The sequence below is a fragment of the Hibiscus syriacus genome, unplaced genomic scaffold (genome assembly GCF_006381635.1).
Source record: "Hibiscus syriacus cultivar Baekdansim isolate YM2019G1 unplaced genomic scaffold, ASM638163v2 tig00111506_pilon, whole genome shotgun sequence".
Classification (NCBI taxonomy): Eukaryota; Viridiplantae; Streptophyta; class Magnoliopsida; order Malvales; family Malvaceae; genus Hibiscus; species Hibiscus syriacus.
In genome coordinates, this window is record NW_024063109.1 from 412,115 (window position 1) to 434,134 (window position 22,020).

The 22,020-nt window shown below is 33.7% G+C and overlaps 3 protein-coding genes across 5 annotated transcripts; 1 reads left to right on the forward strand and 2 right to left on the reverse strand.

Moving 5' to 3' along the window:
• Positions 1-1,483: 1,483 nt before the first annotated feature.
• On the reverse strand, positions 1,484-3,852 carry LOC120164224 (protein RETICULATA-RELATED 4, chloroplastic-like). The gene is made up of 9 exons (XM_039173984.1): positions 3,340-3,852; positions 3,031-3,246; positions 2,819-2,887; positions 2,595-2,726; positions 2,451-2,504; positions 2,313-2,357; positions 1,873-2,012; positions 1,656-1,781; positions 1,484-1,561 (listed from the first exon to the last, which is right to left on the reverse strand). Exons 1-9 carry the CDS (start codon positions 3,670-3,672, stop codon positions 1,513-1,515), a joined length of 1,164 nt encoding a protein of 387 aa, XP_039029915.1. The 5' UTR covers positions 3,673-3,852; the 3' UTR covers positions 1,484-1,512.
• Positions 3,853-7,066: 3,214 nt separating this feature from the next.
• LOC120164225 (50S ribosomal protein L1, chloroplastic-like) lies at positions 7,067-11,834 on the forward strand. 2 transcript variants are annotated; one of them, XM_039173985.1, is made up of 7 exons: positions 7,084-7,532; positions 7,966-8,145; positions 8,257-8,311; positions 10,780-10,907; positions 11,019-11,102; positions 11,239-11,364; positions 11,491-11,653. In XM_039173985.1, the coding sequence occupies exons 1-7, from the start codon at positions 7,179-7,181 to the stop codon at positions 11,626-11,628; spliced, it is 1,065 nt and encodes a 354-aa protein (XP_039029916.1). In that variant the 5' UTR covers positions 7,084-7,178; the 3' UTR covers positions 11,629-11,653. The 2 variants fall into 2 exon arrangements, with proteins under 2 accessions (XP_039029917.1, XP_039029916.1); XM_039173986.1 differs by lacking the exon at positions 7,966-8,145 and having other exon boundaries at positions 7,067-7,532; positions 11,491-11,834.
• Positions 11,835-13,344: 1,510 nt separating this feature from the next.
• LOC120164223 (notchless protein homolog) lies at positions 13,345-17,514 on the reverse strand. Of its 2 annotated transcripts, XM_039173982.1 has the most exons (14): positions 17,140-17,514; positions 16,868-16,949; positions 16,664-16,753; positions 16,216-16,341; positions 15,888-16,015; positions 15,515-15,714; positions 15,244-15,307; positions 14,994-15,101; positions 14,673-14,810; positions 14,430-14,572; positions 14,291-14,345; positions 13,825-13,881; positions 13,644-13,726; positions 13,345-13,610 (listed from the first exon to the last, which is right to left on the reverse strand). In XM_039173982.1, coding segments are annotated over exons 1-14 (1,428 nt in total). In that variant the 5' UTR covers positions 17,293-17,514; the 3' UTR covers positions 13,345-13,609. The 2 variants fall into 2 exon arrangements, with proteins under 2 accessions (XP_039029913.1, XP_039029914.1); XM_039173983.1 differs by lacking the exon at positions 13,345-13,610 and having other exon boundaries at positions 13,643-13,726; positions 17,140-17,513.
• Positions 17,515-22,020: the final 4,506 nt, after the last annotated feature.

Sequence of the window (22,020 nt, forward strand, 5' to 3'; positions counted from 1 at the left end):
TAAAAAAACTTCAAAATAAAATTATTAAGCAAACCGGGACGGCCATCAGGAGAAAACAACAGTTTTACATGCTCGGTGGCACCCATGGCGGCGTTGGATTTTTGTTGGTATGATATACACGTAACGTTTGGTTGGTGATGGCTTTTCTTTTGTATTTCTGGGTTAATGATGTCGTCGTGAATGTTTTACTTTACTGCCTCTTCGCCCATTGTTGTAATTTGCACATGCTTCAACTGAGTCGTGCCCCACTGTCCCTCCTGGTTTTTGTTTAAAAATGGCCGACCCTCTATTCTAGACGTGGGTTGCACCCGATGTTAGTTTGACCGTTGTAATTTTTTGACTCAATTCCTGATTATTAGTATATATATAGAGAAGTGGCAACAAGATTGGAAGAAACGTGGGTGTCCGTGTCAAGTTCACAGAGCGTGCAAGAAACATCTGATAGCAGATAAGATAATTCCTTCCCCGGATACTTGTTACCGATCGGAATATGAAGAAGAAATTGTCATTTGCTTTTACATTTCCGAGTCAAATTAATTGCTATGTTGGGTTGTTTTTTTCATAATAACGTTCTGGTCAATAAATAAATAGTGCGGGATGTTTGTGGACCATCCATCAGGAACCGAGTCCTCCAGCAGCAGGAGGTAGGTTCACTGGCATTCAATTTCACATGCTAAAAAGGGATTTCAGGGTACATGTTATTGTTTTTAAATCTGGCAACATTATTTTGTTTAACTTTAAATATTCAAGTAATCCAATAACAAAAGATACTGCTGTTTTCTCTCAATAATCCAAATTCAAATAACGTAGTTTATATATATATACACGTAAATTTAACTAAATCTGAGTATTCTAATTTTTTTTCAAATGTTAGCTAAATTATTAAAAATTAATTATCAAAATGGCATCCAACAAAATTTACTTCTTATAATGGTATCTATTTCTGCTGCATAAGATCAAGATGTGCTTATGTGACAATACATTTTAAAAGGTTATTCATTAGAAAAGTGCATTTGTTTACGTAGCAGGTTACGTGAGTTGTTTCTTAACACTGAGGGGATTTAAGATTAAAATGAAGAAAAAAAATTAATGTTATAATTGAATATAAAACTAAAATTAATATTATAATTAATAAAATTAGTTCAACAGTGAATCAATGAATAAAGTTCGGTAATATATGGAGTAAGTTATACTGTTTGTTTCCTGATCAAGTTGTTTATATTCTGATAATTTAGGTGTCCCACCGCTACTCTGGAGGTGGGGCAGCAAGGTCCAATCTATAGAGAGAATATATGGTGCTGCAGGTTTTGTTAGTTAATCTGGTGAAACTGCAGAGACTCTGCTTGCATGGATCATGCCCTTGAAATCGGCGCCATTAGACAAGAGGTTAAAAGAGAAAGAAAGAACCTTGGAAACAACCCTCCAATGAGAAAACTCATTAAATTCCAAGCAAAACAAAATTTAATATTCACTCAAAAAATGAACGACACAAAAATAACATTATGCTTTCACTCATTCCCTCGACCTCTGAACTCCAACCCACCGTGCGTAGTCCACCCACCTGTTCATATAACATAAGCACTCGTCAGATATGCTCTCAACCAAACACCAAAATATTTGTGTTTTTAAGGCTTAAAACTGGTGTCGTGACTTACATCAAAGATCCCAAGAAAGTGTTTCCGGTACGAACGGCGAAGCAGAGTGCACTCAGAATGAGCTTGTGATGGTGCAGCCAGGGCTCCAGTATTCGTTGTTCAATAACTCCCGCAATTATTTGGTACCTTTTTTTATTTATCAAAGTAAGCCCTTTTCATCATCGTTTATTCGATCAAATGTAATGTAGTACTCATGGTAAAGCTGGTGATGATTTACCTTAGGTTGCTGGACACCGACATGTAGACACCGTACTGGAAACTTGTTGAAAATACAGGCACGTCTTCTGCTTCTTCGGCAAACGATTTGTCGAACAACTTTCGTGCATTAATCAACGTATTTGTCACCCCTACACCAACCTGAAAGAAGAATGATAAAGTAATAACTATTCAGAATCTTTTTTAATCATTAACAACAACACACCCTCTACACGTAACTATTCTAAGCCAAATCTTCTAGAAAACAACATTCCCTCTCACAGCCGAGCACATTCAATAGGCTCATAAGATTGATATAGTGTTAATAGGATCAACTAGTTGTATAAGAAGTTCACTTGTAAATATTCGATTTTTTAAGTTTTGTTTTAGAAACATTGTATCTATGTCCATGACACAAAGCATGCATGATAATATAGAATGGATTTAGGGTTATACACTAACCAGGGATGCACCGGTTCCAACAAGAAAGAGTTTGGCCCCGTTACGCTGCATGGAAGATAATGATAATGAGTTTTCAAACCATGTAGAAATTAATAAATTAGTGGTGTTGGTCCAGGGTGAAGTTTGTAAAATATATACCACAATCGCACCAAATCTCTGTAACAATGAATAAGATGTTCCCGCCAAAGCCACCTGCATTCAGGATTCTCAAGATAAGGTAAGCGAATATGTGTGGCTTACATAAAGCTTAGATACATGTGACGACGAATAAAGTCATTAAACCTGGAAGGCATTATCGGGACAATTGTAAAAGAACTTAGATATAGGCCCGGCACTGAGTGCTATAGGTGGCCGGAGAGAAACTGTCGGAGCCGGAAGCCACACGAGCATGAAATCTGCAACTAGCGCCATTACCTGAAAAATACTCGGTTCATTATTGTTATTAACGTATATTCAAAACAAAAACTTGTTTTTTTTTCTTTTCATTTTCATAAAGTCATATATACCACGTCTGAGAAAACAAAATCCAGCTCTTTCGTTATCCTTTCTCTTCTCTTCTCTAACTCTGCAGCACACTGAGGGAAGAAAAAAGTAGGCAAACAGTGTGTACCAGTGAGTTTCGACCAATGAGAGAAAATCCCAGAAAGTGTCAAAATCAAAATCATGGATAGTTTGGCTGAGAATTTTTGGAATCATTTTGGAAGAAGAAAAGCGTAACCTTGGTGAAAATGCCCACGCCGCACTCGATGCCAACTTTAGTCAAAAACAAATCATCGGCAAGCATCCGCTCCTTAAACCCTCCAAAATTAAGCAACCAGCTGAATACAGGGGACTTCTCGAACTCAAAGTACCTACGAACAATCGATCCCGGTAACTTCCCCGCCTCGATTGCCGCCGCTATGTCCTTGGGCAAACTCTCAAATGTTCTCCCTTCCTGTATACATACACACACACGACAATTCGCATGTAAAAAAGAAACAAAAGCGTGTATAAAACAGTGTATATAGATGTTTAATTGGCTATAGACCTCAGCGAGAGCCAGGATCGCTTCGGATCGGTTTCGTGACCGGTCCTGATCGTCGTGACCGTCATGTCCTCCTCCGCCACCTCCACTTCCAGTACCGCCTGTTCCACCAGTATCTCCATTTCCCGAGGAGAAAACTACGGTGGCGGGGTGGAATTTATTGCGGGGATTGGCGGAGACAGTCAATACAAGAGAGTGAGTGAAGAGGCTGGTAATGCTGGCGGTGCTTTTGCGGCAGGAAGTGAAGGCGGAGCTCTGCTGTCTGTGGTGGTGAGCGTGGGAGTGTGAGGGTGATTGGAGAAAGAAGGAGCGCGTGGAGAAGGTAACGGTTGCCATTTCAAAGAAAGAGAGTGTTTGTGGGAACAGAGACTGAAGAGAAAAGGAGGGTTTTATGTATTTGCTGCCTCTGGCCTTAGAGAGACCAGAGAGGGCAAAGAGAGTGCAAATGGAAGTTGAAGGGTTGCTTTTTCATCATCTGAGTGGAGATAAAATAATGCAATGCAACTCTCAACGGTTGAAGTGGCGGTTGACGACTTTATATATATATTTTAATTTATTTTTAAGAAAAATTCGGATTTGAACTACTGTACCGGTAAAATATATTAAAATTAATCTTAAAAATCACCATGTATCTTGACAACATAATTTGATAGAATTTAATTACTTTTTTAAAAAAATAGATATTAAAATTAAAATTTTAGAAAAATACAATTTTAATTTTACAAAAAAAATAAGGATTAAACATAAAACTTTTATTTTTTTAAAAAAAAGAGGCCTCGTTAAAAAAAAATAAAAATGTAATAAGAAGTTTTTAAAAAAAATTGAATTAAAATTTGGTTATATTCAGCTTTGGAACAACGATGATGATTGATAATGATTGTTACATTGATAGAAAACTAGATTCTAAGGTACTTAGAAGTAAAAGAAAGAAAGAATAACCCACATTTAACCTTAAGAAGTGTAGTCCATGATGAAATAAAATCTATTTCTATTTATGTAATATATTTGATAAAATATATTTCTATTTATCAAATATACATTTAACCTTAAGAATAACCCGCATTTAATTGATAAAATATATTTCTATTTATGTAATATATTTGATATCATTTTAAGAATTATTCAAAATTTAATGTTAATTAAAAACGGGTGTATTTGGATAGAAAACCCTCATTTCCATCCTTGTGGTTGTACCAATCGAAACCTTGGAGGTTGCTCCAATAAAGACTTTAGAGTGATTGGTGTGGGCTTGACCGTTTGCAAAAGGTCACGAGGTTTTTGGGCCCACCCGACCAAGACTCGCTGCCCTCTTTCAACCATAAACTTTAACTTAAAATCGACGGCTCTTTTTGATTTGTGATCCACAACACTTTACCATTGCTCACAAATATTTCATTCGGTCCATTAAAATCAATTGAAAACTACTCGCCTTGGTCACCGATGCTGCCACTTACCGATTATACTATGGTAGTTACTCTTCTTCTTTATATATATCAACTATTAAATTTAATTATATTTTATAGTATTTAATTTTAATTGATATTGAATCTTGAATTTAGTCCCACAAAAAATACCTAACCAATTCAAGACATAATTTAGGGTATAATTTCTCCTTCCTTTTAGTTTTAAGAAATACTTTCAGTCATACAATTTATCTTTTTCAAATCATCTTGTATTTCTTCAGAATTCGATCAAATCTGTCCATAATTATGGATATCGTCGATTCCTTTTCTTCAAACTATTAGTTATAAGTTAATTTTAGGTGTCTATATTTTTTTTCATTAAAAATAGCCGCTTAATGTTTTCTCCGTTACACTTTTATGTGTTTAATATTTTTTTTTCTGTTACACTTTTAGGTGCTTACATAGTAACAACCGTTAAATGACATATGTCATATTTATATTTTGATATAATACAAAAATAAGGGGTTAAATTATACTCTAAGTTAACTATAGGTGCATAAAGAATATTTTGTTAAAAATAGGTGTATAATATTTTTAACGTTATACTTTTAGGTATTTATATAGTAATAACCGTTAAAAAAGCCCGTTAAGTGACACATGTCATATTTATATATATTTTAAAAATTAATAATATTATTAATTTTTAAAAATAAAATTTTTAAAAATTACAAAAAAAGCCTACAACTTTAAAATCTTTCATTTTAACCTCATTATTAACTGTTGTCAACCATCATCGACAGCCTTCATCATTGTTGGATGGTCACTCACCCATTGTTGGACCTTCACTGTCGATCATCTCTATTGTTGTCACTCTAAGAATTTATGGAGACAATGGAGGGGATTCTGAATACAACTAGGAAAGGAAAAATTTTGCGCATGAGAGGAGGTTGCGCAAACGGGAGGGAAGATTTTTTGTTCTAAAATATGTTTTTTTAAATAATATTTTATTTGTTTAAAAAAAATTAATAAATATATATAAATACAACACAGGTCAGATAACGATCAAATTTAATGGTTGTTACAACCTATGCACATAAAAGTGTAACGTTGAAAACGTTAGACATTCATTCTTAGCAAAAAAATTATTTAGGCACCTAAAGTTAACTTATGATATAGTTTGGACACTTATTTTTTTACATTAAGCCAAAATATAAAAATAATACGTGTCACTTAATGGTATTTTTTAATAATCATTATTATGTATGCATCTAAAAGTATGAAGAAGAAAACGATAGGCACCTAAAAATGACATAGAGAACATTAGACACTTATTTTTAACGAAAAAAATTTTTAGGTACCCAAAATTAACTTGTAGTATAGTTTGAACACTTATTTTTACATTAAACCTATTAAAAATATATACTATGTTTTTAATAAAACAATATTTATTGACAAAAACACCTTTATATATATATATATATGTGTGTGTGAGAGAGAGAGAGAGATAATAGATAAGAATTCTTGAGGACAAAAAATAATATACTACTAATTGTCTATCCCTAAAATATCTACTCATCTCTTAATAAAACTATTGATCGTTTTCTAAAGGAGTACACTTCAAATAATTTAATTATTAGTTTATCACAAAAATTATTTTAAAAAATACAATTCAGATACTTAATTAAAATATTGTTACAAATATGGTACAATGTAGTTAAAATTAAAATATATGTTTAACGTAACTTGTTATAGTGATAATTTTAATCTCAAAACTTATATATTTTATCAATTTGATTATAATTCAATAAAATTAATCGTTTATATTTAAAAATTTTTATCAATTTTAATATTTTTTACGACATTATCAAATCAAGTGAGTTCGTATGATCAAAGCAGTAGTTGAATAACTGTCTTTTATCATCAAATAGTAACAAATTATTGTTAAATTGTTATTACATCAGTAGAGTAATTTAACATTTTTGGAAGAAGAATAAGTAATTTAAGAGAATAAAAAAAATTAAACTGATAGAATTTTTAAATATGAAAGATTAATTTTTTTTAATTATTTTGAATTAGAATCAATTTGATAAAATATATAAGTTTTGTGAAACTAAATTACCATTATACTAAATATTATCATTATTTTATCTAATATTTAATGATTAGTGACATTTTATAATATTATTTTAATTGAGTGACGAAATTATATATATATTTTTAAAATTCATTTGCGACTGAATTTATAATTGAGTGAGATGAGAAGTGTATTTTACCCAAAAAGAGAGGGGGGGGGGGAAGAACCATTCCGTTGTTACGGTGTAGAATCGACTGCACCATAAAAACATCTCTTATCCTCTCCACTTCCGTAATGGATTGATAAAATAGCCCAAAACAACACTGACAAAGAAGCACTTACAGACACAGAGCCAACTCCAATCTATGGCTACTTGCATCGCACCTTCCTCCTCGCTTATGCTAACGTACGCCGCCTCCAACGTACATCCCCAGGACCTCACTCGTTCGGTTCTTTCCTTCAAGTCCAACAACCCCGCCTTTTCTCTCAAGACTTCCATAGACAGAAATTCCAGCATCGGATGGACTGGTCTGTGTGCCCGGATAGGCTCCAAGAATTTCATGGTGGCTGCCGTGGCTACGGTGGCCGCCGTGGCTACGGAGGCCGCAGTGGCTGAGGCCGCGGAGGAAGCGGCTGACAGTGGCTCTGCTACTGCTACTCTTACTGCCCCGTCCAAGCCCAAGAAAGGGAAGGCCGCGTTGCCTCTTAAGAGAGACAGAGTATGTGGTGGTTGAAATTTTTGTCTGCTGCGGTTTTGTTTATCAAGTGTTTGGTGTATGCTAGATAATTTTGTGTCTGGGTTTTTGCTTAGCTTAGAGAAAACAGTGTTTGTTGCCTGATAGTTTTGGCTTTTGAGGGTCAGATTTCAAAAGGAAAGAGGACTCAATTTCCCTTACTTTTCTTAATTAAATAATCTATCCAAATAAAGGACTTTCATCTCCCCATTCAAATCCATTAGTCTCTGAGTTTCTGATGCGGTAAAGGGTTTTACAACCGAATTTAAGTTGAAGAAATTTGATATATGGAACCATTGTCTATCTGAAATGGTTACACTCTTTCAGTTTTGTTAAATATGCACTTCATACATATGACTGTGGTGTTTACTTGGATTCAGTTATTTAATTCCAGTTATTTTCCCTGCTCAAACTGCAGACGAGATCCAAGAGATTCTTGGAAATTCAAAAATTAAGGGAAAACAGACAGGAATATGATCTAAAGACAGCAATCTCTTTTCTAAAGGAAATGTCAAGTACAAAGTTTGTAGAGACAGCTGAAGCTCATTTCCGCCTTAACATCGATCCCAAGTATAATGATCAACAGCTGAGAGCAACAGTAAGTTTTCCGTGCTTTGTATGATAATATAGTCATAGCCATGATCTGCCCGACCTTTGGTATTTCGCCTAATACCCCTACCACTTTTTATTTGGATTCTTTATCTTATAGGTGAATTTGCCTAAGGGAACAGGTCAAAAGGTCAAGGTTGCTGTTCTTACCCAAGGTAGTTACTCCGTTTTGTTGCTTGTTAATCGTTTTTGCCTAAACTTGTTTTCTTTTTCATTTTTACTGGAATTTTCTTTTATGTCTAGAAACTCTTGCATAAAATTTAGAGAAAGCTATTGGATAAACGTGTGGGAGTATTGTGGGCGTACTGGACAATATTCTCAGGAATAAGTTGTTGTATACTGTATCCTCAAGATTTGCAAGTTTATCTATTCGAAGAATAGGGGCAGGAACAAAAAGAACACTCTAAGAAAAATACTCAACAGAATGGAAGAGAGAATGATAGAAGATATGTGTATTTTGGTGTATAAAACAATGTTTTCAGGCGAGGTATTTATAGAATATTGAACAAAGGTTAGGGTAGAAAAACAAGAGAGATTGAGAGGAGAGATGCGTTTTTTGAGTTATAAAACAATGTTGTCAATCTTGATATCTATAGATTTTTTAGAAAAGTTTAAGAAGGTTTGGCTAGAAAAATAAGAAGATGATAGGCGATATGCGTTTTTGGTCTTTAAAACAATGTTCTTTTAGATTATAAATCAGAATTAGAAAAAGTAAGACATAATTTACTTAATAATTAGAGACTTTAAAATAATTCATCATGTAAATTAAAATTCTCATTAATCATATATGCCCACAATATTGTCATTCAAGTTGTGCGCTAGTAGGCCATAAGCTAGCTTGATTTTTCGTAAGTGCTTAGAGATTATGTCAAACATCACATAGAAGCGGTCTCACTCCACACATATATAGATCAATTCAGCAAGTGTACACTGCAAATTGATACACTACCATATGAATCCAATTCATAGTATCATTAATCACATAGGTTGGTTACCATCATCGTTGATATCTCAATTTGATAGTAGTTTCATTTCCTTTGATGTGTCATAATTTTCTCTAAAGGTTTAGTTAGTGAATTTGGCCAAAATCACTTCCGACCTCACATAATCCATGAATATGATGCCATCGCTTTGTAGCTGTTTGATCACATCATGTCTCAGATAAATGTATCTATTTTTACCACTGAAAGTTATATTCTTTGCAATGACTATTTTCGATTGGCATTCAAAATGCATGGACACATAATGTATCCAATGATATATTTTGCTAAGAAGTTTTTCAATCACCCAGTTTCATTATCAGCCAACTCTAAAACAATTAATTCTAACTTCATAGCAATTTTAGCTATTAGAGTAAGTTTGACTAATTTCCTAAGTATGTACCACGCTAAGGGTGAACACATAACCGCTTAGGGGGCGTTTGATTAATCGAATCCTAGCTTACACTGTTACACATGATAAATAATTCAACTCACATAAGCATAAAAAATTCTCACCATACTTGCAATTTAATTCAAGTTTAACAATTAGATCAAATAATTAAATAAGACCCAAGTTAAATTCAGTATTCAATTTAGCCATCTTAATTCTAAGTTCAACTAATATAATATAGTCTTAGTCTTAAATTTAACTTTGGCCCAAATCCATGTTAAAAGTAAAGGTAACATTAATTCCATTACATAAATTAATATTGCAATCCAAGGGTAAAATCCAATTTAAATAAAAAAATCTTGTAATCATACTGAATTCGATCCAATAAATATTTTTATATATGCCTCTATTTGTGTTGTCTTTCACAAGTTAGCAACATGTGAAGTTTAAAAAGCGGGTGAACAAGGACAACAATGATCAACGGATAGTGTAGACAACATCCAAGAATGAAGTTATCCTTAAGATTGTTGGATTTGAGCTATAAAAACATGAGGTGTGTAGTGTATCCACTGGGATTCAATAAGCTCATATATTCTCTGAGTTTGTTTGATCCTAGCTATAAAGCTTGACATGTATTGCTCATGGTCAAATAAGCTTATCTATTCGAAGAACTAGACAAAATATGAAACTAGGAAGTAGGAACAACCGAAGAATACTCTAAGAAAAGTATCTTACAAGTAAAAAGACTTGTCTGTTTATAGAACAAGGACAGGCATACTGAACTTTTAGGTGAAAAAGCAGGGGACAAATCCATCGTACATTTGAAAGTTCTTTTAAATTTAATGCAGTGAGTGTTATGATTTATAAATAACAGGCTAAAGGTTTAGCTAGAAGATGTGGGGTAAGATCTCTTGAAATATCTCAAATATTTCCAACAAGGAAATGTAGTTGTTAGAGTTTGTGACCTGAATTCCATTTGATTCAGCCCGAAAAGTTTGCGCTGCTTTGCGATCGTTTACTTGCCGTTATCGGTAACAAGAGCTAAATAATGTAGGGTTCATGTCACAAGATTGAGTAGGTTCTGAACTACTAAATATAAAATTTTGTTGGTTGCAAGTGATCATTTGAGAATGATGTACTCTAGGCGGTTGATAGTAGTTAAAGATCTTAAAATTGAATTCTATTAGGATAAAGTTTTCTTTTCTGAGGCTTAGCAACACAAGATAATTGCTTTTCTGTAATATCTTTGCAGGTGAAAAGTTTGATGAAGCAAAAAATGCTGGAGCGGATATTGTTGGTGGTGAGGACTTGATTGAACAAATAAAAGGAGGATTCATGGACTTCGACAAATTAATTGCTTCCCCAGATATGATGGTTAAGGTGCTGCTTTACTGCTATTATTTCAATTAATGAGATATTGCTTTTGGTTCGAAACGGCAATAATTTTTTCACTATGAGTTTTATTTTAAAATCTTCCTACTTCTAAATCAGGTTGCAAGCCTTGGAAAGATTCTAGGACCTCGAGGGCTCATGCCAAATCCGAAAGCTGGTACCGTTACCCCAAATATACCTCAGGTAGGATCTGATTGTCAATGTTTTGATGAGATCTTGTTGATCATTTTAGTTTTAATGATTTTGCAACCGAATGATGCGTGGTAGTTAGCAAAGGTGATATTAGCCAAAATGTTTATTGAATCATTTTCTTTTGCAGGCTATTGAAGAATTCAAAAAGGGTAAAGTTGAATACAGAGCTGATAAAACCGGAATCGTTCACATACCGTTCGGCAAAGTAGACTTCTCTGAAGACGACCTCCTCTTGAATTTTCTTGCAGCAGTTGTATGTCAAATCCTGTTCCTTTATGCTTGTCTAACCTTCTTACTCTCTCTCTTTCGAACACAATTTATGATATGAAAACCGGAATTGAACTCTGATATTTATTTGGTTTTGTTCTTAATTCAACAGAAATCGATCGAAACAAACAAACCAAAAGGAGCCAAAGGAGTATACTGGAAAAGTGTACATATATGCACATCAATGGGTCCTTCGATCAAGCTAAATATAAGGGAGATGCTTGATTACAAGCCTCCGTCAAACATTTGAAGAACAATGATTACTAACAGTTGAATGTCTTCAACCCTTTAATTACCTATGTGAGCATTCAATGTCTGGAACATGCAGTGCTCAATGGGATTTGGCTTAGGGAGTAAGATAGAGAGGGAATATTAATTAGGATGGAATCCTAGTGAAATTGTGTATGTGAATTACCATATTACCTTTCTGTATACAGACTGGGACCTGTATCATCATCATATGAGTATTAGCATCAATTTTATTTATTGTTATTCTTATTTTTGAGATTGAATTTTGATGCAGTCTCAAACTCAAACATGATTTTAGAAATCAAGTGAGGTTTTCAATGGGATTCACCACTAAAATCATGAGGTCTGATTTTTAAAAACATATATATTTTAATCTTATTATAAGGTATTTAAACTTATTTCATCAAATCCAAGTAAGATTTTCAAGAATCTGAATGAAAAGATGAACAAAAGCAGAGAAATATGCATTTAAAATAGTGATAAACATTTGCAAATGTGGATATATGGACTTATTATTTCTCTTGAGATCATTAAATATAGATGACATGTTATAAAATTTGAGCACTCACATTGTGGCATAATTTGTGGGTGATTTAGGCCCCAAGACATGTTGGAGAGGTAAGGGGATGATAATCCATCCATGGGACACAGTTTAGTATCATAGTACACTTTGATACTTGATAGGGGCATATTTGATTCTTTGAGTCTATTATGAGATGTTATAAGGAGATCCATGTATAAGATGATTCTATGTTTTATATTGAATAGAAGAGTTTCTTTCAGCTTGTTTCTTGGGCCTGTACACACATTTAATAAAAAAATTAGTATTTTGTTTAAGTTCCATCCTCATATATATATATATATATATATATATATATATATATTATTGACCACCGATACATATATACTCATATATAACATCTATTTATATGCTTACAGACGCAAGCAACCATACCATAATATATATATATATATTTATGTTTATAATATGTAAAGCCGTCATAATATATACAAGTCATAATATATATATATATATATATATATATATATATATATATCAAACCCACGCGTAACCAAATATAGTAATTACTAATAATATAACATATATAAATATAACTAATAATAATATAGATCATAACTATAGTAAATAAAAACTAATAATTAGCGCATATATATATTCACACAAAACTAATAAAGTCTGGCACTCTTTTTCTCCTTCCGCTAGTTGATTCTTACCATATGGTAAAAGACCTCTAAGAGGGAAGATTTTAATGAGGCCATCTATTCCTATAAAAAAAAATAATGCTTCCCATATATAATTAAATAACCAACCCAACAAAACTCTTATATTTGAACTAATTAATAATATATATATATATAAACACAAAAGAAACTCGAATGAAGCCCCCAAAGAAAATGAGCATCTACACGATCTTTTTGTATCCATTTAGTATTTTTAAACATGATCAATAAACACATTCACAAACACTAAACAAATATAATTGTAAACATCAAATAAATGAATACATATAATTTTAATTTTTTTATCAAACAAGAAAATTCTTAAAAATAAACAAACAGATAAAATTTGTGTTCATTCAAACTCCATTCTTCCACATAACTAATGGAACATGAACAAATTGGAAAGTAGTTTTGATGCAGGAGAATACGTTTTCCCTACTTCAAGTTGGAAGTTGTTTGACCCTAAACAAAGGCAGATTTGGTCTACTATCGTACTGGCTCTCTATTTAAATATATAAAATTAGCATTACACTTCTAAAAAAGGATACTACATGAGTTGAAATGTCTAGTATACCTAGTATAAAATATACACCAAGCAATCCTGAAAACAATGAAGTGCAATGTCGCACAAAGAAGTTTCTACCTATCAATCTGGGCTGATTCTGAAGTTCCTGGTTCATTGCAGTTGCACATATCTAGACTGATCGTATAAGATAATTGATATTTCAACCGTGTTGCAATATGAATTTTAGACTCCATTGATTTGTAGCCTTCTACCCCATCCACAACTTCAACACCCTATCCTTACCACCAGATGCAACTTTCTCACCGTCTGGACTCCAATCAACGGCAAAAACCTGTTCAAATGAAGATGACAATCAGTCTTCGGTACATCAGCAAATCAATGTTAATGGTTCTTTTGCTTTGCTATAACTAGTAGAAATGGAGAGCTTACCTCATCTGCATGGCCTGGGAGGTCTTGTTTCAACTTTTTTGTTCGGATATCCCAAACCTTGTAACAAGAATAACAAGCTTGTTAAAAAAAAACATTAGCTTTCCATCCAAGGCCTTAATTAAATAATCAGGACTTTCAGGGTAGGACTGAAGATTGGGGTTGGCCGCGTAGGAGTGAGGAAATCTAAGGGACAGTAAGGCAGGAAGGACATATATGTAGCAGAGGCTGAACAAGAATAGGATAATGATACTAACAATGAGGCCATGGCAGAACAATAACACTAACTCAACTGGGTCAGAAAGTACAAATAAAATCTAACTTTAGTTTGGTTCATTTCTACACTACACCGAAACTAGAGCATGTGAGTATGTCTATTAAAGAATGCTCAATGATCGATCACAACAATTTTTTAGGATCTTTGAATGCCGAAAAGGGGAGGGGGGTATAAAAAGTTCTTGGGTCTTACCTTCAAGGTGGAGTCTTTACTTCCACTTAAAAGAAGCCTACTATCTGCAGACCAGCTGAAGGCAACATGCAAGATACTCATTAATCCTGGGAAACAAAAGAAAAGAGACATGGAAATAAACTATAGAAACAGCTCAAACCTGATTTGATAAACAGGCCCAACATGACCTCGGAATGAAGCAACAAATTCTCCAGTAGTACCATTCCATAGCTTGACTGACTTATCAAATGATGCACTGGCCACCCATAGCCCATCAGGTGAGAAATAAACATGGTTTACAAGCTGCAAATAACCAACAAAACGTACGAACTTACTCCTAAGTATGAAGAAATCAACAATTTGGATCACAACCAGAGTGAGTTAGCAGCAGTATATGTTTTACCTGTTGATGACCAGTCATGCGGATTTTGTGATGTTTGCTGACAGCAGGTTCCCATAGGAACATGGTAAAATCATCAGATCCTGATACCAATCTCTCAGGGGCATTGCCTTTCATTTTGTTGTACCTTTCTAGAGCAACCTAAATTATATAAGGAAATCTAATTACTTTTCTACAGAAGAGAAGGAGAATAGGAAGCTTGAATATATCAAGGGAAAAGAAGAAAAAATAGTTGTTGTAAAGAGAGAAGTATATATACAGTAGAATTACAAAGATGAGTTTTATTGGTACAAGAATTTTTTACACCAAATAAGTAACATTTACCTTCTTCATTTCTGCAGATGAGTATTGTTTACCAGTATGGTCAAACGCTCCAGTGCGGAGAACATATTCTGTGCTCAAAGCAAGGGAATTAACCCAATGCCCATGGCCCTAAAACAAGTAGCACAAGCAAATGAATGTATGTAATATAAAAATTCAGAGCATATACAGAAACAATTAATGCATAGACATGCAAAAGAGCAGTTTAATGCATACATACGACAGAAATATTCTAGAAAATGCAAGAAATCACCTTCAATTCACGAATTAGCTTCCCTTGTGAAGTTTCCCATACTTTAATAGTACAATCCTGGGATCTTCAGCCAGTTTGACAAATGGAGCTCATTAGTACTAACCAGTTAAGAGTTTAAACAAAGGCTTCTAATTGACGAGATGACTAGATGAGTACAAAGTGTTTATTTCTCTGTCATTTCCAAGGAAAACTGAGATTCTACTTTCATAGAAGAGAGTGAAATGCCAATAAAAAATCTGATCAGAATCACAGAAACAGAACAAAATTGTACCCTGTATATATGACTCCATCTCCACCCCATTTCACACAAGTTATGGCAAGTGTGTGGCCACTTAGACAAATGACACATTTCTTTAAGGAAACATCCCATATGCGGGCATCACCATCTTTGCTAGCACTTACAAAGCGACGGCATGGAGCATTTAGATGGACAGGTTCCCATGAGATACCGGTGATCCATTTCTTGTGCCCCTATAGCAGAATCCAAGAAATCAGCACCATGTTTTATATGAATAAGACAATCAACTAAACAGAAAGAAAGTATTCCATTGCCTTTTTACAAAATTCATGAGACAGTTTCAGTTTAAAGAGGGCAATAATCTATACAGAATTATTAAAAAGATAATGTACAATAAACACTTTACAGTCAGCGGATTCCCAGCAGGCTTCCCGGTTTGTGGGTCCCAACATATTAGCTCTCCAGCCTTGCTTCCACTGACCAGATATTTACCATCAGGTGACCATGCGATACAAAGAACCCAGTTTTTGTGTCCTGAAAAAAATATCACCAGACAAACGATAAATATAAAAAATAAATGCAATGAGTGCAAAGAAGTACAAGAACATAAATTAATGTTGAATGGCATCTCCTTTTTCTAACTCCATTTTCATGTTTAAATACTTCTCTGTTGCTCAAACAGTTTTTCAGTCGAACTGACCAAGAAAAACAGAATCAAGTACAAATTTTCTAACCTGTGCATGTAAACATTGGTGTCTGAGTATTTAGGTCCCATAGTCGGACGGTGGTATCACCTGAGCCACTTGCTAACTGTCGTCCATCAGGACTAAAGGCAACAGAAAGTACTGCTTCAGTATGACCTATTGTAACAAAGCAATAATAAAGATTTAGCATATCAATCCAATTATGCTAAAAGAATGCCAACATTTTACGTCTAATTAATCAATATAAAGATAAAAATATGAATATGTTGATGAAAGTTCCTTTTGACAATAAAATTAGCTGAGCCTGCACCCGGAAAAAAATAATTCCTTTTAAAAGTTGAATGATATCATCAAATCTAGAGCCAAAGCAAACATGCAAGGGACAATTTGTTTCTCTCATGAAGAGTAGCACAAGGAGTAACGATTTCAACATTCACGCAATTAAGTTTTTTATAACAAATAAATATCAATCACATACCAGCAATTGTAGCTGAACATCGATTAATTGGACGAATCCTGAAAACTGCTTGCGGTTGATAAACTATTGATAGCGTTTTCTCCATGGAAACTGCAAATTTGTTTATTCAAGTTAACCAACCAAAAGCATACGAGAAATGTAAAAGAATCAAGTAATAGAAGCAGAACAGTCGCATAATTCACTTTCAACAGTTCCCTAACTGACCTTTATTTTTCTCCAAGTAATTTCCAAGTGGCACAAGAAGCTCTTGATTAGATATATAAAATGCATACGGTAGCTTCTCCTCCTGAAGAAACCCAAATAACAAAGTTCATTACTCGTATCAGTCTCTAGAAACATTTTATTATCTAAAAGAACAAGTTCTGAATAATTCAAATATGCAAGCAATTGCATAAAACTTCGAAAAAAAATTAACAACTAGGAACTAGTTGCAACAAAATATAATGCAATGAAGCAGAATATGAAGAAAAAGTTACATTTTTTAGAAGCGTATTGACAATCTGTTGAAGCTGAAGAGGACCAACGTTCTGAGGAAGGTACATGGTGCCTCCCAGTGTGGTCCCTTCTGGGTCTGTTAATACGCACATCACGCTTTTCCCCGAATCTGCTTGCTCTCTTTCCACCTCCATTTTCCCTTTTCCTTTTCGTTTGCTTCTGAAATAAAAATGGTGACGTCGGAAGGGGGTTGTTGGTTTTAATAGGTATAGGGTTTTTGGTTAACGCCGAATGGAAACTGGAGATTGGGAAGTTTTTAGGGTTGACGGTTTTGCTGTCGGAGGTTTAAAGGGCGGTGGTGAGATCCAAGGGAAATGGCTGCGGCTGACCTATGCGGCCGCAATATTAGCCCTCTGTTTGAGCTCCACAAAAGATGCTTTTTTCATCGTGGTTTAGTAAGGGGTAAACTATTGGAAAGCTACCAAAGCTATAAATTTTGATCATTATGGTCATCTATGGTTAAATAGTGGGTTTAATATTTAAATTAAATATTAAAATATTTAATATTGACTAATGGAGTAACTCAAATTATTCGATAATTACGGAAATGAATTTAATTATTTGTGAATCCAACTCAAATAAATTATACAAGAACAATTGTGTTATCTCAATTACTTCGTGGTTAGTTAAGTTAGTTTTAAGAGGAGTGCCATAATGAGTGTTAAACAGGCGGCACCTACGAACATTACGCTTCACTTCAACAAATTCCTGGCGGTATAAACAAGGCTGTGACGCTGAAAATGAAGCTTAAGCCTTGTCAATTTCTAAGTAATTGCATTTCGCTGTGGCAATCAGAGTCATGAAGGCTTCACCCAGAATGAAAATCATCATTGTTGATTGCCTTTTCCACGTAGTAATTGTCTTCACCTTGTGTACAACGCGATTGCCGCTATCTTTTTCAACAACAGAAGCAGTTCAGCAAATACTTATACGCTTAGATTCCAAACGCTTATCTCCGCCAGTTCAAGAATCAGCTGCTAAAGCCGTCTTGCGATGATTGCTCCCTACCCATTTTCACAGTTTTCACTTTAAAATCGTCTCCAAGGTGTTTGTATCTTTTTTTCTTCTTCTTTTAATCTAATTTGAAATGGTTTGGTTTGCTAGTTACTGTGTTTATTCGTTTTAATGAAGAAGTGGTCTATTGGCTTCTTGAAGGGAAAACTAGTATAATTTGCAACCTTATGTATTGTTGTTCATGATGTTACTATTTTTCACTGTTTGTTTTCTCTTCCATATATCAGGATGTTTGTGGCGGACAAAGCTTTTGATAGAAATTACATTGGTTCTAACCGAAATGGACCCGAGATAATGTATGTACAAATCAGTTCTTGTTTTAGTTCATAATTATTGAGTGTGGGGATGCATATATATTTTTATGCCTATTACGATAAAAACTTCTAGGATGTTAGCCAATTTAACTAATGATCATATCCTACATGCTGACAGCGTTTTACATGATTAAAAGGACAATAGTCACATCTAGTTCAACCAAGATTACGAGTTCTGTCATGCATGCCTTTGATGTTGAGAATGCTACTGTTATAGCAGATGATTTACAAAATATTCACATTGTGATTCCCGATCCTGCACATACTGTAAAATGCGTCTTCACACCACAGAGAAGTGTTGGAAACTTCATGTCAAGACAATCAACAACCCAACTAAAAGTGTAAGTGATCGTAGTCAAGCACTTCTGGTAAGCTCTCTATCGATTAGTAGAGAAAACAAGTATTCTCCTAAGTTTCATGTTGAGGAAATTGAGAAATAGAAAAACTTATTAGAATCTCTTGAAAAGTCATATTCGACGAGTACCTGTCCATTGACATTTTCAGGTATTTTCTCTTCCTCGTATCCTACTGTCTCAGAAATAACATCTCTTTTCATATGGGTAATATATTCTGGGATCACTGGCCATCTGACCTATTCCTTAAAAATATTTCCTCAACTACATCCCAAATAGTAGTCATTCCAAGATCACCATTATCCTAGTTAACCAAAAGGACGTTTATTTTAATAAAGACCTTATCCTAAATAATGTTCTCTATGTCTCAAATCTCTTTGTCAACCTTATTTCTATTCACATATTTGAATTACAATGTGATCTTCTTCCCATCACATTGTACTTTTTAGACAATAAACATAGATAAGACGATTGGACGTGCTAGTCAAAAATTGGGGGGGCAAATTGGTTAATTTTGAAATAGATAGGATCTCTAAAATTAAACAAACCATAAAAATTAAAGAAATTATGGAATAATTTCACTAATTTTAAAATTAAATGATTGTAAAGAGTAATTAAACCAAAAATTAGAAGTCAAAATTTCTAAAATGGTCCTAAAATGCAATTGAACTAGTAAATTTGGGAGGGACAATAACTAAGTTGTAATGATTTAAAAAATATTAATGACCTAAAATCAATTAAACCATTCAGATCCGTCCCTGTTTAAAAAGATGATCTCTACTTCCTGATATAGAACCACAATATAACAGGTAGTAATGTTCTCATATCTACATGATATAGAACCACAATATGATTTTCTTTTAACATGTGAGATCATTCGAAGAATTATCAATCCTTATATAAAAGAAATAGATACAAATCTTAAGCTTCATTAAATCCTTCTCCATTTCCTTATAAAAAAAAAAACTATATTATTAGATAAATTACGTAGGTAGCCATCCACGGTAGATCTAGGCAACCACGTGATTTTCCTGGTCAGTAATCATAAAATTACAAGTAAATAAGCATTGAAAAAAGAAGGGTGATTGTGTAATTATGAAAAAAGGTAAGGGGTAAAATTGGAAAAATGTATCCAATCACGCGGCGAACAACCTAAGGTGTGCACATTCAATTTCTGACCTTCTTCTCCGACGCGGTTTTGCATAATTTGACTTATTACTTTACATACGATTCTCTCTGACACTTTGTTTGGACTGGCTGACTCTGTACGCTTTAGGTGGGAAGAAAATGACAAAAGAACCTAAAGGCTAATTGCAGCGAAGCCCTTGTATTTTTCTCTAATGTCCACAACATTTTCAATCTAAAGACCCTGTACGCTTTAGGTGCAAGTTTGCAGCTCCCAAACGAGGGCATGTCATCCAGAACAACATGTTCCCTACATTCAATCCAATCGTATCATCATACAATTCTTTATTTTTATTAATAAAACAACTGAAAGGAAACAGACCCCCGCTTCCGCTTGGCTGGTGTATAAATATTAATCCTTCTACGCTTTCGGTCCCAACATCAAATTCCATTCCCAGTTACATGGGAGATTTACTCTGGGACGTTTTCTAGCACAACCTATTTCTTTCTTTCTTCCTTCCTTTTTTTTTATTTTCTTCATTTTTCAGACTTTGAAGAAAATTATAGAGATTGATTTTGGTAATAACAGGGTGGAATGGGGAAGTACACGGAGATATTGGATGCAGGGGTGAGAATAGTCGCAAGATTCCATTCTCACTAACTCCGACAAACACCGCCACCTCCAAGGTGGCGTCTCCTCCGGCGTCGGCGACATCACAAGAGAAGTCTCGGCGCATATGGGGGTTTTACGGTCCGAATGCGGCTACTGGTGCTGATGTGAAGGAGCTCATTATATTTTCCATTTCATGAGAGGTATTTACAATTTATTTGCCATATAATTTAGGAAATGAAGTTAATTATTCTCTTATTGATGATCTTTAGACATGGAAAAAAATGTCAACGGAATGAAAATAAAAGATAATTTCAAATGGTGATCGTCAAGTTTGGTGAAGATCAGTGGCCATGCAAAAAAGAAAACAAGCCCTGAACCTATTGACCTTGTCGCTGTTACTTGTTAGGTCACATCGACCAAGTGCTGTTGGCACTGCAATTTTTCGACCCTAGTGAGGAGTGAATGGCAGTCTGTCATTGAGTATTTTTTTTGCGATAAAAGCGATTTAAAACGTTTGTTTTTTTTTTCCTATTCAACTTTAATTTTTCAAAAAAAATCATCTAAAATTTATAAAATTTTAAAAAACTATTATTTTTAACTATTTGTCAATTTTCTCAAATTTGAAAAATTTTAGGTGTTTATTCGAAATACGAATAGTGAGAACCATTCTTCGAGAAGATGAACAATATATCTTAAAACTAGCTTCATTGAATGATCTTCATAGGAGATTAAAGAAGTATTAGCACATCAAAATTTTAAATAGATTTTCTTTGATTTTTTATGAGTTCTATGAAAAATCAATCAGATGAAAAGAAAAAAGAGTAAAATATAAACATTTTAATATTGTCTTGTTCCAAATGACGACATGACATGCGATAATTTAATGTCAATGGAAACCAAAAAAGTTAAGTGATAAAAATTGATACACCTCTATAGTTTATTGTCTAAAACGATGTTGTTTTAGACATCAATAGTCGTACCAAAATGACATTGGCTTGTCTATGACATTACAATGACGGAAAAATCTGTCTACATCATCGTGCCCCTAAAATTTAACAATTCAACAATTTAATTGAAGTTGAAACTAAAATCTAATACTATAATTGGAAAAAAATTGAAATTTGAATAATACAAACATATAAAGTTAAGTGATATCTTACATAGTTTATCTTTATTTGTAAACCTATCAAGTTCCGATGGATATTTAATATTGAACATTGTAGATAGTTGAAAAATAATCTTATTATACCAAAAATCCTCAAATTATTTAATAAATTCTATACTAGTCTCTAAATATAAAATTATTTCAATTTAATCCTCAAAACTCCCCCTCTGATCCATCTCTAAACTTTAGCAATACAGGTCAACATAAATTTGACATGTTTAAAATTTTTCCATTGTTTTAATCCTTAATTTTTAAAATTTGTTACTAGTTTATGTATT

Coding starts and splice junctions, on each gene's coding strand:
- LOC120164224 (XM_039173984.1), bottom strand. CDS start 3,672: ATGGCAACCGTTACCTTCTCCACGCGCTCCTTCTTTCTCCAATCACCC. Junction 3,247..3,339: donor CGATCCTGGCTCTCGCTGAG/GTCTATAGCCAA, acceptor GTATGTATACAG/GAAGGGAGAACATTTGAGAG. Junction 2,013..2,312: donor TTGGAACCGGTGCATCCCTG/GTTAGTGTATAA, acceptor TTCTTCTTTCAG/GTTGGTGTAGGGGTGACAAA.
- LOC120164225 (XM_039173985.1), top strand. CDS start 7,179: ATGGCTACTTGCATCGCACCTTCCTCCTCGCTTATGCTAACGTACGCC. Junction 7,533..7,965: donor TGCCTCTTAAGAGAGACAGA/GTATGTGGTGGT, acceptor CTCAAACTGCAG/ACGAGATCCAAGAGATTCTT. Junction 10,908..11,018: donor CCCCAGATATGATGGTTAAG/GTGCTGCTTTAC, acceptor CTTCTAAATCAG/GTTGCAAGCCTTGGAAAGAT.
- LOC120164223 (XM_039173982.1), bottom strand. CDS start 17,292: ATGGAGGTGGAAAGAGAGCAAGCAGATTCGGGGAAAAGCGTGATGTGC. Junction 13,882..14,290: donor GTAAAGACTCCACCTTGAAG/GTAAGACCCAAG, acceptor TCTTGTTACAAG/GTTTGGGATATCCGAACAAA. Junction 13,727..13,824: donor TCCCAGGCCATGCAGATGAG/GTAAGCTCTCCA, acceptor TCATTTGAACAG/GTTTTTGCCGTTGATTGGAG.